This window comes from Pan troglodytes, chromosome 8 (genome assembly GCF_028858775.2).
Source record: "Pan troglodytes isolate AG18354 chromosome 8, NHGRI_mPanTro3-v2.0_pri, whole genome shotgun sequence".
NCBI lineage: Eukaryota > Metazoa > Chordata > Mammalia > Primates > Hominidae > Pan > Pan troglodytes.
In genome coordinates this window covers 71521372-71535845 of record NC_072406.2, presented here as the reverse complement: position 1 = coordinate 71535845, position 14474 = coordinate 71521372, and the positions used below count along the sequence as shown (strand labels likewise).

Sequence of the window (14474 nt, the reverse complement as noted above, 5' to 3'; positions counted from 1 at the left end):
TAGCAAAGGTACCGCCCACATCGAAGGTTGGAATTTCCTTCAGTGGTCTTTCTGTTTGCTTTGTATATTCAATGTTCCCCAAATATTCTCCCCATAGTGCTTCTGCTCATAAATGAAAACTCCCATTTGAAAATAGCTTTTGTCATCTTAATAGCAGATTTTTATCAGCTGTACCACTAAGGTGATCAACTATTCAAGAATCGACTAGAAGACCTGGAGAGTCAAGTAGGCTGAAAAATGATAAGCATCCAGCACCCAGCTTTCTCTGTATCCCTAGAGGGCACTTCTGAATATTTCACACTATGATGGATAATTTCTCTTTCCCTAGCTCCACAGCTCAGGGAGAACCCTGGACCTGGGCAGGACATTGTTCAGCCTTGTTGTTATCTGAGCAGTTGGCTCCATTTTGGTGACATAGGGAGAGTAAAAGATGTTCTCAGAGATCAGAAGCTGTCCATTGGACATTTCCCTTGGTTATTGCTCAAATTCAATGAGATTGAGAGAGATTAAATAATGCATCCCAGGTCACACCAGTGACAAAACTGGGACGAGAATCTGGGTCTTCCTGAGCCTGTGGCTCGTGTTTTCATCCATTATGGCAAACTGCCTCTTGGGTTTGCAGGGTGACTGTCATGAAGCCCAGCCCTGTTTTCAGGGTGACAAATTTCCCATCCCTCCAGCTCCCTAACACGTCTAGTGGCCATCTATAGAAACTGGCACATAAGACTGCTTGGAGTGCTGACCTCCTCACTGCTCAGTCAGTCTCCCCAACCCAGAGTCCCTTTTCATCTGCCCTCATTCCCACCTGACATGACGATACTGCATCTCCTTTCTCAGTGCTGTCTACCCAAGGAAGCTCATCTGTTTTCTTGCCTTGGTTATTGGGATGACTTCAGGTTTACCCATGTTCTCTCTCCCCTAACCATATAGCTAACCCTTTAGTGCCTCAGGAACTCAAATGTGACATACCTAAAACTGAACCCATCATGTATCCATCAGATGTTTTCTTGGTTGTTTTTCATCTTTGTTTTTGTGGCCCTCTGTGTGTGGGTGATGCTATTATCCTCCCTGCTGTCTGTCCTGAGAGAGGCTGGTTGAGAATGCTAAGGCCTGAACCTCATTAGAATCACAGACATGGTTTTGGCTTATTTATCATTTGAAACCAACAAACGCTGAAGTTTGGCATTTTGGAATGTCCCTGAATGCTATTTATGAGCCCACCATGATGGGCAATCCCAAGAGTGCAATTTTACGAATCTACACATCTCAGCACCCCATCTCAAGTTTTTGCAGATAGAGATTTACTTAGGTTTGGAATAGCTTTAAATTCACATTAGAAAGATAGATTTTTAAATCTGACTAACTCATTTAACCACTATAATGTAGCATTTGCTTCTGCTTGGGGTTACAGCCTGAGCAGAAGTGGTCTCTTGGCCTTCACACACTGATAGTAACTACTTTTCTTCTCTATGTTCCCTTCTGCTCAGTGACTGTGCTGCCAGAAACACTCTGGCTTCCAAGTCAGAGATGTGGCATCCTCTATGTCAAGCACTGGTCAAACTCTCCCTGAATGGAGATAGCCTAGTTACGCAACCTTTCCTAGTGAATTTAAAATGAACAGCATATTACTACCAGCCTCATGTAGTTGTTATGAAGATTACATACATGCAAAAAATCTCAGAATAAGATTGAAGACACAGTGAGTCACTTCATAAATATTAGATATGATGATTATTATGTTTTTATAAATAGGGACTCAGAGTAGTGACAACATGTTGAGGGATATATTGGTTCTTATTTTCCACATTAACCCTGTAGGGTTTCCAAATGAGGTTGGTGTTCAGTAAGAGAAGACAATATTCAACTTTCTTATATTAATAATAATATTTGTTAAAAATAATGGGTCTCATAGATGCTGTGTTCAGTAGTTTCTATGCTTTATCTTAAGATTTCACCAAATACCCTATACAAAGGATGCATGGGTGAATATTGTTACTTTTAAGAGGAATTTGTTTTAATGTGTATTAGTTTTTAAAAATGTAACTAGTACATCAAATTCATGAATTCTTGGTCATTGCTTAGGATGAAGCGTAAGCATAAGTAACAGCATTGTTACTACAGTAGTCTCCCCATATCCTGGGCTTCCCTTTCGGCAGTTTCAGGTGCCCACAGTGCAGTACAATAAGTAGTTTCAGAGAGATCATATTTACACAACTTTTATTACAGTATCTTGTTATAATTGTCCTATTTTATTGTTAGTTGTTGTTGTTAATCTCTTACTGTGCCTAATTTATGAATTAAACTTTATCAAAGCTCTCTCTCTATATAGGAAAAAACGTAGTATATATAGGGTTTGATGCGCTCTGTGGTTTCAGGTGTCCACTGGGAGTCTTGGAACTTATCCCCTGCCAATAAGTGGTGACTACTGTATTGGCACAATGTTGTAGAGAGTGTCTCCTTTTATTTTTCTTATCACAGTCCTGTGAGGAAGACAGGCCAAACAATGAAAAAGAGAGGTGGGGAAACTGGCTGGAGCCCCACAGAAAGTATAGGCGCACCAAACTCCCGGCTCCCAGACCCTTTCCTCTAAAACATACTGCATGGCAGGATGAGTCCTGGCAAGCTGCCCCTTCCTTGGGGATAGAAAGTAATGTGCCCCTAGGGAACAAAGGTTCCACCTTAGTTTAATATTGCCATCAGCTTCTCCCTACTGGGAAGTAGGGTCTGGAAGCAGTGGCCTGGACTCTTCCCAGGACAGCAGCAGCATTGGCTCTGAATCTACACTAGCCTCTTCTGAGCAAAGAGCTCAATACTTCTGTCTACACAAATACACACACATATGCATGCGTCAGCTGATTTAATTAAGCCCCTTCTCAACTCAAATGGGGAGTTTGGACAAAGAACTGAGGGGTTACAAAATTACCAGTTTTTGACTGGTGTTGCTTTTCAATTGGTTGCTTTGGGATCTTTCTGGTTCACAGCTTCCTTCAATCGTGAATTGGAGGCAAGGAGGTTAGGATGTTAATTGGGCCACATGGTAAATTATGCAAATGCCCAAGGGAAAACAGATGCCATATAAATGGAGGTTTACAATTACTGTTGCAATGCAGTTTTTTAAAAAGCCATTTGTAGTGATGTGTGATTCTACAAAGTTATATTTTAGGACTCTATGGGTTCCAGAAACTGAGATCTTTCCCTGGCACTGCTTCACAGTCATGTTACTAGGATCCCAAGTATTTCCATTTTGGCATTATAAAACAGCAACCAATAAGAGACCTTGTTAGTTTTGACCCTGGGGCCACAAATGAGCTGAAGGGTTGAAGGTCTCAGACCTTTTCCATTTCAGTAAAAATATGGTGGTCCCAGGTGCCTGCTAAAGATTATTTTCTTCCCCATTATTATTTCCAGAAGATATTTCCAAGAAACTGGTAACATGAATAAAACACATTTCTTCTTAGAGCCTAGTGGTTTAAGAAAAGGATTTGATGAGGAACCCATACACCTACTGGTGTATTTTGAAGGTGATATTATATGCTACGAGTTATTGGTTAGTAACTCTTATTCCTATTACTCCTGAGGGCTCTTTCCAAACTGCAGAGTTTTCTGGGTAAATTATTCATGGCAAGGGTGTTGCCTGTAGTGATGTGTGTCAGTCACACCATTACACCTTGTCTTGGGCTGGAGGCACTGCCATTCGCCTCCCTCCAACTCTTTTGTCATCACATCTATTTCTGACTAGCCTCAGCCACCGACAGTGCTGTCAGTGAGCTGCAAAGGCAAAATAGGAGGCGTTATCCATTCTCCAGTCTACAATCCACCAGGGGAGAAGCCAGCTGAAAACACAGGAGGACCTAATCAGACCTTTGATGTTACGCAAAGCAGATTGCATTTCAAGCTCTAGAGAACAAGGAGCCACTCTAAATCTGATTAAGATTCATCTGGTACCAAATTGTGATAAGTGTTTATTTTGGACAAGCAGAGCATCAGTGTTTTCTGATTCTGCTTATTCATCCAGAAAATCTTTTGTTTTCCCCTTTCATTGGAGAAGAAGTAGTAAGAGAAAGCCTTGGCTGGTCCTGACTTGTCTGTTGAGCAAACTTGAGAAGGAGACTGGGCTGCTTCTTGAATAACTCTGTACAGAGCCTAGGGTGCAGAGCTCCTTCTTCTGGCCCCCTGACTCAGTTTCCTAATGATCTGATCCCCTGCTGCTGTGCCTCAGTCGCCTGCCCTTACTTCCATAGCAGAGGGGTACTTACCTTCTGGACGACCGTGAGGTGGGGAACTAACTTAAAAGGGGATTGGTTCTAGTGAGAATTCAGGGACAGAGATGGCTAGCCGGGGAGAGGGTTCGGAGAAGGTTTTGTGCATGTTTTTTGTTTTGCCTGAAATAAAATCGTACATAAAGTTTTGGAGAAAAAAATAGAATAATTCCTGATTCTACCATGCTTTGTAGTTGCTATGTAACCTCTTTGATCTTTTAGTGCATCTATTTGTACATATAAACATATGTGTTTATGTAAAACGGAATGTTTTGTTTTGAAATTTGTGGTTTCCATTTAGCATATTCTGAACATCATTCCTTGTTGATAAGCAGAGTTCTCCATCATTTTTGGTGATTGCTGAATAATTTTCTTTCTGGGGACTCCTCTCCCCTCTCTTCCTCTTGTTTTTCTTTTCTCTCTTTTCCTCCTACTCCCTTCTCTCCCTTCCTTCACTGGTTGTTATACCTTTTCTTCCTGATAATCTATAGTCTTTTGCTCCTGCTCCATTTTATTGTTTTCTTTTTATTGCTCTAACATTTTGTAATATACCCTCTGACTTATGCAAATAATGTGAAATGAAAAGAAGATTGTTTTGTAGTTTGGGGTTGTGTTGATTGTATAACTCATACCAAACTTATTTGTTTCCTTTGTTTTGTTAACAGCTTTGTAATATTTTCTGTCCAGGTTCTGTGAGAATAAACATGACAATATTTTGAAAGCTTTTCATATCCCCAGAAGGAAGAAATGACAAAGAGGCAAGCCATTATAATGAATGCTTATGATCTTTATTTAGGAACATGACAGTCTCAAGCCCTCTGTCACTTCTAAGTCTTGATGATTTGTCTCATTTGCCCAGACCCCTCACCAGTCCACAAAGATGGGCAGAATGAGGCCGACAGTGCACCAGAAGACCTCCAGTCTGTGGGGACCAGCAGGCTGCTCTATCACATCACTGATGGTGATAACCCACTGCTGTCGCCACGATGCTCCATCTTCAGCCAAAGCCAGAGATTCAACTTAGACCCCGAGTCAGCCCCATCTCCACCCAGCACTCAGCAGTTTATGATGTGAGAAAACTGTTTTGTTATTGTCTTCATTTCATACAGTTTTTCAAATACCACATTTATAAACTACAATGAAGTATGACTGACATAGCACAAATGTGCCTGCCTAACGCAACTGCGAGACTGGAACAATAAATGACAAAAATTAGTGTACTTGCTAGTTGGGGATGCCATTGCAGGCCTTGATACCTCAAGAGGAAATGGTCATGAGAGACAGGATAGCCCAGCGGCTCACATGTTTGAACATTTTTGGTGAAATGACCAGAATCTTAAGTAAGTATATGTACATGCACATATCAGACATATCATTCTTGATGAACTCAATATTCTTTCCATGTCCAGTGGTAGCATCAATGGATGAGTTCTGGGAACACTTGGGAGCTGTCCATCTACATTTCTTGTTAGATTCTAGAAAAGTGGTAGCTTACAATAGCTACCCTCATCCAAATAATGTGTGTGTGTGTGTGTGTGTGTGTGTGTGTGTGTGTGTGTGTGTGTGTATGTAATCAGATGCCTGCCCCCTACACATTCCACTTGGAATTTGCATTTGAGATTGAGGAACTATGTGTTGTTTATGTTTAAGTTCCACAAATAATTTTGATGTATAATTAAGATTAAGAATCCCTTGGCTAAAAATATTCCCAGGGAATCCCTGGTTTCTCCGTCAGAACTCCTGCCATTTTTTCTTGAATATATCTAACCCTGGGTCCATGAACTATCTATCGATGGACCTGAAAGAGTTAGTGAATTATTGGCATTGCATGTAAAGTGTGTGTTATGTGAGGGGGTGTATGCAATTTCTGGAAAAGAGGCCCATCCTTTCATCATATTAAAAAAAAGTCCTGTTATGTCAAGAAAAGTTAACCACTCATCTAAATCTTCCTTGAAAATGTTGGTAGGTATGGCTTGGTACTGAGGACAGAACCTCAACAGTACTGTCTCTTTCGAGTCTTAAATTGGCCTCCTCTAAGCTTTACAAAACACATTTCCTGGACTAATATTTTGACATTTTACACTAAAGTCCAAGACAACATCCACCCATAACAGAGTTTTGTGATAGGGAGTCTCCATTAATGAGCAGATGCTACCATGGTGGCCTCATCAAATAATGAACTTCCCTCTGGACTTCTCTGACAATCCAGGAATTTTGGTTTGTAGATCAACAGAACTGTTTACTGGAAGCCCACTGTTTTTGATACTCCTTCCTCCTTGTAATCACTGCAGGCCGCGGAGTTCTTCACGCTGCAGCTGTGGAGATGGCAAGGAGCCACAGACCATCACCCAGCTCACCAAGCACATCCAGAGCCTCAAGCGGAAAATTCGGAAATTTGAAGAAAAATTTGAACAAGAAAAGAAATACCGGGTAAGAACCCTGGGGTTTGACATAGGAGCGGATTGGTCAGAGGTGTCTGGATTCTCCTCAGCCTCTGTCCTTCCTTTCTGGGTGCCCTTCTTTGCCAGGGGACAGCTCTGTTCCCATGGGCCAACCTGGACCTATCATAGAGTCTTCATCTTCTATCTGTCTTGTTCTCACCTGCTGTCAGTTGATCTCTGCTAGGATATTTTCTAGTAATGGATTACAACTATTATTTCCAAACTTATTTGATTATTGATCTCACCTTTTTTTTTCTGAGGAACAAAATTTGGAAAGCTTTGAATTATGGTCTTCTTCTTCTTCTTTTTCTTTTTTTTTTTTACTTTTTCTCAATTGCATTTTGATAAAAACTTATTAAAGATCCAAGGGAGGGGTCTCCAATTGTGGAACAGAATGAGGGAGAGATGGTTTCTTTGACATTAAAGTATTTCCTTGTTGGTGAATGAGGACCTCTCAAGTGACATCTGTTCAGGCCACTCATAAGAACCAACCCTAAGCCTTCCTTTCCCCATCAGAGAGACACTAGTTTTCATGCTAGTACTGCACTGCAGCAAACATGAGCCTCCTTTCTTCTTATGTAAGAAACAATAGGGTCATAGGTAAGTGTCTTGATGGTCAGTGTTGCTTTTATTTTCTCCAGTAGTGACCATGGCATACAGAAAAAGCATATCCACAGAGAACTGGACAAAGACATTGGGTCTTCGGCAGAGAGCTCAGAACAGCTTGTTATTAGAATAAAAGAGAACAGGGAATAATCTCTCATACATCTTGAAATATTTAAAGGTTCACTAAACACTTGGTACAGAGGCAATTGGAAAGTTCTTGTGAGTATGAGAGTAAGTACTGGGGAGGGAGGTGAGAGTGGATAATATTCCACTCTTCCATTCTTCCTGTCCTGCTTCCCACAGTGGCCTGAAATTCACTGAAGGAGGAGTTTTAAGGAGCAGATTTTAGCTTTGCAAAAATGGGGGAAAAATCAGTTTGGCTTTCAAGGCAACTTTAGTCAGGATGTTGAAGATTGTCTTCCCCAGAGTCAGGCAGTCACAGCTATTTATTGTCTTTTACAGAGCAGAAGGGAGCTCAACACATTATTAGTCCAGGATTTTATTTTACAGATAATGAAACTGACACCTGATGGAAATGACTTGCCTAAGATAGTTGTGTTCTATCAGGTCGCAACTTGGGTCAGTGGATTACAGATGAGTAGGTTTTGCAATAGAATAGAAGTAAAATTTTTAAGTGTCTGCTTTTTAAAAGATCCAGGTATCCTGGGAGAAGTTTATTTCACCTGTTTGCTGCTGGCGTGTTACTGGATCTATGATGTCCTCGTATTGGAAAATACAGAGTAACAACCAGGGGCTCCATTCCCAGCACCTGTTAACACTTCTTATCTGGCAGTTCTTGAGTCAGACTATTTTGGATTTGAATCCAGCACGGCTACTTAAGAACTCTGTGATTTTGGACTTGTTATCTTTCTGAGTCTCAGTTTGGTCATGTGTAAAATGGAGTATTAGGTAGCGACTTCTTAAGTTTGTAAGTAGTAAATAAGGAAGTACATACATAATGCTTATTACAGTGTTTGGTACAAAGGAAGTAAATGGTCCTAGATAACACAAACTTTTAAATCTATGAGTTATATATTTAAATAGGCTACTCCATGGCAGTCTCTGCCTTGTCAGAAAATAAAGGAAAATTGTACATGTTAATTCTCCACTGGAGTTTTCTACCCAGAGCCACAGATCTTGGATGCTTATTTTGGAAGAGAATTCCTCCTGGAAACATCTTCTGCCTTTGTCTAGAGTTTTCTGAAGCTAGAGCTCACATGCACATGCACACACATGTACACACACACAAACATAGACTTAAATACACATATGGAAGGACAGATCACGGAGCAGTAGGGGAAGGAAGCTCCTTGGTCACCGCTGCTTCAGTGTCTATAGAAGTCTTTGTTATAATCAGAACCTCACAGGTCTCAGGAAACCCTTGTCCTTCCTGTCAGCATGCCAGGCTGTGCTTAGAGGTTTGACATGTCAATGGGCTTTAACTGGTTGCTGTGTGTAAGGCTCCCCTTCCTGACAGCCTGACTGTGGAATTCATAGCACCCATTGCTAATTTTTGAATCTGGGCTCCTGCTGGGCCTCTGTGCTATTTTGATACCCATGTATCACGTATATCTTTCCATCTCTGTTTACTGTAACCATTTTATATACCTACCCCAAATTCTCTACATCTCTACATCTGATTTTGCATTTGATTATTGGACTCTTGGGCTAAGAAAAGGCTGCGTCAGCCACACGTCTACTTTCAGTGGAATCAGGGAATGTTAGAATTGGAAAGAATCAGTCTTTTGCCTTATCTGACAACTGAAGAAACTGAGGCCCAGAAAGGGGAAGTGAGTTTCCCAGAATCACACAGCAAAGAATAGTTCTAGCCAGAACAGCAACTGAGGTCTTTTTATAACCCTCCCAGTAATTTTTCTAATGTGTCTTTTTGAACCATCTTTGGAAGATCACAAATCTCATACAATGGCACTTAGGAGGTCAATTTTAATTGCATTGAACAAAATCTAAACCTATGTAATTTCCGTGTGTATGACGTTTGGGGTCTTTTGAATCAGAATATTTCACTTAAGAAGTTAAAAGTCTTGAAGATCTACAGCTTGTATATGAGAACTTTCCATGTGATTTGAGAGCTGCCATCCATGTGAGTCTGATTTAACCCTTTTAACAGCTTCTTCAAGGGTAGGGAAATAAATTCATTTCAGAAACTGATTTCAGGCTTTAAATTATTTTGTCAGAAATTTAGCCTTAAATTTCTTCTAAGTTCTATGCACCGTAGTAAAAACTTATTTCTTTTGCAGTCACTGGCTTAAGGCCTTAGGATTTTGTGTGTGTGTGTGTGTTTGTTTTTACCATATTTCAAAAGATGGAAATAACTGTGTGGAACAGATGCAGTGAAGCATTGTTCAACAAGGTGTGTTCTCAGATCGGAGTGGAGAATTCTCTAAGGATTTTGGGAAACCAAATGTAAAACATTGACTTTCCGTGTAACCAGACTGCTACCCAAACCAAAGTACTAGACGATACAGTGCATCATTCTAGCAAACCATAGATAGGTAGGACTAGGCTAAGCTGTTTTAGAGAGCTGGGGATTGATGGCCACGTGTCACTGTCCATGGTCCTGAAACCAGGATTTTTTTTTTTTTTTTTTTTTCCCCTCCCACCCCTTCCCTATCCCTCTGCCATCCCTCAGGGAAACCAGTCTCCTATTCAAGCTCTTGTAGGAAAGAAACATTGTTAATCTTCTTTTCTATTTTAATTTTAAAATGTATGGTTTTTAAATCACTTCAGAACTGACAGAATCATGCCTTGTGTTTTACAATGAGCATACCTAAACTCATGTACACGTGATGATCCTGTCACACAGTAGTTTTTTCCTTTGAGTTTTAAAAATCTGCCATCTTCCTGTGCCTCCCTCTCACCAACAACCTGCCATTGTTACATGGATTTAGTGGATCCTTAAGGAAAAAAAATGACAGAACCCCTAGATTTGGTCATTAACAATGCACATATTTCAGGCTATTATGTTTATGATCATGTCACCTTGAGCATATTTTATACTTCCTTGTACATCCTTAATTTAAAGTAACCATTAATTTTCTTCAGCCTGCATGTAAGTTCCTATGGTAGCCTTGACTTGTTTAAGATCAGTTTTTACTGATCTGTGGGGGTAGAGGGACAGTATGTTTGACTACCACTAGTGAAGATATTAGAAATCCGCATATCCCCCTAACAGACTGACTTCTCGGGAATATTGTCAGGTTTTAGAGATTCCGGAGTCTCCTTTCTTTAGCTTAGAGGATATAACTGATAAGAGCTAAATCTTCCAGTTTTTCAGTATTCTCCCACGGGTTATGGTCATAAGCATGTGTGTGAGCCACAAGCAAGGTAGTAACCACTGGTTTGTATCAGTGCAGTCATCTGCAGTGCTACAGAAAATGGCCTGGCAATGGGGTATATATGGGCTGTGGGTGACCTGCAAGGTGATTGACAGTTTGACTGCAGGGGCACTGGCATGGCCAGGACTATGTGAAAAATGTTAGGTGACTAGGCACATTTAGAAATAGTGCCCATAGCAAGGATTAAAGAGTAGAGGAGGTCAAGAATATTTACTGTTTCCTAGAGGTAACTTCATCAGAAGCAACTCCATCAGAAATTTCACACCCGAATTTCTCTCCCAGCTTTATATATTCCTAAACTATCTTTGTGTAGCTCATCTGTTTAAAAATTTTGTTTTTCCTTTTCTCTTTTTCTCCCCCACCCTCTCCCTCCTTCCCTCCCTTCCACCCCCATTTTTTCCTTCCCTTGGTAGCCTTCACATGGTGACAAGACTTCTAATCCTGAAGTCCTGAAATGGATGAATGATTTGGCTAAAGGTCGTAAACAGCTCAAAGGTAAATCCCAGCCAAAGATCTTTTTTCCTCACAAAGGAAGCACTTAAACTAGTGATAATGTGCTCCAGAGCATTTTAGATTCATTTCCACCTGTGCCCTCTTGCACCTTGTTTTCTGCTTAGACTGTAACTCCCTTTTGAAATAAAGCACCCTGTATCTCTGTCATTGTTTGGCCCCATGTAATAAACCTCCTTACAAAGAAACTGAGGACCTCCAGACTCCCAAGTGGAATGATTCACTTCAATGCCAGGAACATTTCAACATGTGGAGCACTAACCTCCCTAGGTTATTGGATTGTTGGATGTTAGAAACAGAAGAGGCCTGAGAAATCATTTACTCCACACACTTCAGTGCATGGATGAGGACATTTATGCTCATAGAGAGGGGAGGGTTACATAGCTGGAAGGTGGTGGTGGGCCGGCCAGGTGTAGAATGTGGTTCTCCTGCCATGTGGGCTAGTGTCCTTCTTTCTCTGTCTTTCTCTGGAGATGGTGGTGAGAGTATTAACTCTAAAATCCATTTAAAATAGACTATTGTAATTTACCAATAAAAAATTATTTTCTTCCTCTCTCCACACTCTAACTTTAGTACTTAGAGACATGGGAGTTTTTCCAAATTTCTGCAAGGAGAGTGACTAAAAAGAACTGGAAGGGAATACTAATTCAGTGGTATTAAACTGTAATGATGTGGCAGGTTTATAAAATATGCAATGTTTAAACATCAAGACAAAGTCTAACTAGGAAACAAACATCAAACAAAGAAAATGAGCTATGTAATTGAGAAATCAATATAAATGCCTCATTCAAACAACCAGTACCCTTGCATACTCTAAAATGTAATTCCTTGATAAGTCTCAGGGGGCTTTTTTATTTTTAATTATCTAGGTTTATATAAAGCCACCTTGTAATAATTCCTGGATCTTAAAAGCTATCATAAGACAAAATAGCAAAATCTGTCATGTTGGGGCTGACACTCCCATCTACCCTTTCCCATCCTCTCCTGTATTTCCTTGGGTGTCTACATGCATAATGTCTTCCAGAATTATTTGCGTTTCCACAGGAGCTCTTGATGAACCCACAACTCCATAATCTAAGTAAATAAATCTTTGTGTGTGGAATTTCGGGTGCTACAGTACATGGCAGGTGGGGCCAGGCACCACTGGTTTTCCTGCAAACTCTTCCTCCTCTGAAATCTAAACCACTGAGCTACTCCCACACATACCCTCCACCTCCATGAGATCCTAGCCTCTAGAGCCCTGTTTTCACACCTGATTGGGAGCTTATGCTAATGGCTCTGGTTATAAGGGTTGCCGTTGCCCTGTGGAAAGCCATCATTAGTGTTCATTTCTACAGATTTGGCATCAGGGGAAGGAATTCCTGAAAGTCTCTCCGTTCTTAGGACTAGTGGGTTCTCTTTGCTTATGATAACTCATAGCATTTCTCTTAGAACTAAAGCTAAAGCTGTCAGAAGAACAAGGGAGTGCTCCCAAAGGTCCACCTAGAAACCTGTCGTGTGAGCAACCCACAGTCCCCAGAGAAAATGGGAAACCGGAAGCTGCGGGCCCGGAGCCAAGCTCCTCTGGAGAAGAGACTCCAGATGCTGCCTTGACATGCCTGAAGGACAGAAGAGAGCAACTTCCTCCCCAGGAGGATTCTAAGGTACATCACCATGTCTTGTTATATAGAGGGCCCCTGTAGTCCACACAGTGCTAATGAGATCATCCAATTTGTCAGAGCACTTTGCCATTACATCAATATTTTTATTAGCCTGGCTCCAAAATTTCAGATGAGTTCTTGATAGGTTACTGGCCACGAGCAGTAGTGCCACATGATGCCAGGCTATGCCACCATTCTGGAGGTTATAGTGTTGTGTGTTGATAGGAAGTAAATGGCAAAGACACCAGGGTATATCATATCCCTTTCTCCCCAACTCTCCCCACCTGCAAATTAGCAAATGAACCCAAGACTAGGAAATAGGCATATTGCCTAAAAGGAAAGGACTCCAATTACAGCCCCTTTCCTTATGTCTTATTAAAAATAATAAAGCAGGGATGATCTATAAACAGTAAGGAAATTTGTTTGGTGTTTATATAATAAGAATAGAGAGGTAGAGTTTTTTGGGAGAGTTTGGTTGAAATACAAGTCTTCAGCTTTGGATATCTTAGTTTTGAAGTCTCTGTGAGGCATCTAGATAGAGTTGTCAGGCATTTGAATATATGAGCCTGGAGCTCAAAGAAAAGATTTATTATATTTTACAAAGAAGAAAAGACTGATTAGTATTTACCTGGTTAATCTCTCCTTGTCGTGCATATCTATGCTTCCATTTCAATTATGCCAAGGAAGCTTTCTTGTAGTCCCCTGTCTCAACCCTAAGACTGGTGTGACTGACTTTCAGTGCTCGAATAACAGATGCAACTACCCTATCACAGCTCTAACTATCTTGTAGGCCACTTTCTGTTTCTTGTACTACATCTTGAACTTCTTACATGGAAGCACTATTTATAGGTCATGACCTCCCCTTTTCTGCACATAGTAGGTATTGAATAAATGTTTGCTGAGTGAATGGAAAAATGAGCAGATGAATGAACAAACTAGCATATTTAATTTTCAAATGAAGTCTTCTTGAGGAGAATGCTGCCTTTCCCTGTTCTATTGTACATTACCTGGTATTAATCATAAAGTGACAACATATTCCAAATCTCAAAAGGCTCAACATATGCCCCTGGATTAGTCATTTACATAAGGACTTGTGATCTACAAGTAGAAATGGGCCTGTGACCACATCTTTCTTTATGAAATACCTTTAGCCTTAAAACAACAACAAATACATGTTGTGAGGAGTGAAGAGAAGGTTTCATCCACTCAGCCATCCTATCCCTAAGCCTGCCAAGATTCTATACTTCTGTGACAGTCAGTGGGTAACTTCTGCATATATATACAGAAACTCTTAGGTATCTCTGTGGTTTTCCATCCTTCAATGCTTCTGAAGTTCTTTCCAGTATTTTAAAGTCACTTTGGCCACATCTATTAAAGCATCTTGGTCAACGTCTAAATCTCTGTTCTACTCAATTAACAAGGGTAGTAAGAAGAGAGCTGGGATTGATATAGTAGAGTTAGAACAGGATTCAGCACTTGAACCAGCCACTTTCTAACAATGGGCACTTGGCAAGTGAACTGATTCTCTGAGATTCAACTTCCTCATCTGTAAAATACAGGTAATACCTACTTATATAATTATCATGACAATAAGAGAGAAGCCTACTGACTGGTGGATAATAGTTCATTTGCAAAAAGATTTAAATGCCAACTATGTGTTGT

General features: G+C 40.6%; 1 protein-coding gene across 8 annotated transcripts in view; it reads left to right on the top strand.

Moving 5' to 3' along the window:
• The window catches only part of FAM13C (family with sequence similarity 13 member C), a 117888-nt gene that overhangs the window by 88773 nt on the left and 14641 nt on the right, over window positions 1–14474 (top strand). For 5 of the 8 annotated variants that reach the window (XM_009458484.5, XM_009458482.5, XM_507805.9 and 2 more), the window contains 4 exons: window positions 5119–5329; window positions 6551–6689; window positions 11076–11157; window positions 12604–12815. In XM_009458484.5, the coding sequence (XP_009456759.3) occupies window positions 5119–5329; window positions 6551–6689; window positions 11076–11157; window positions 12604–12815 (644 nt within the window). The remainder of the gene's footprint in view (window positions 1–5118; window positions 5330–6550; window positions 6690–11075; window positions 11158–12603; window positions 12816–14474) is intronic. The other 3 variants (XM_063781812.1, XM_016918349.4, XM_016918351.4) reach the window with 1 other exon arrangement.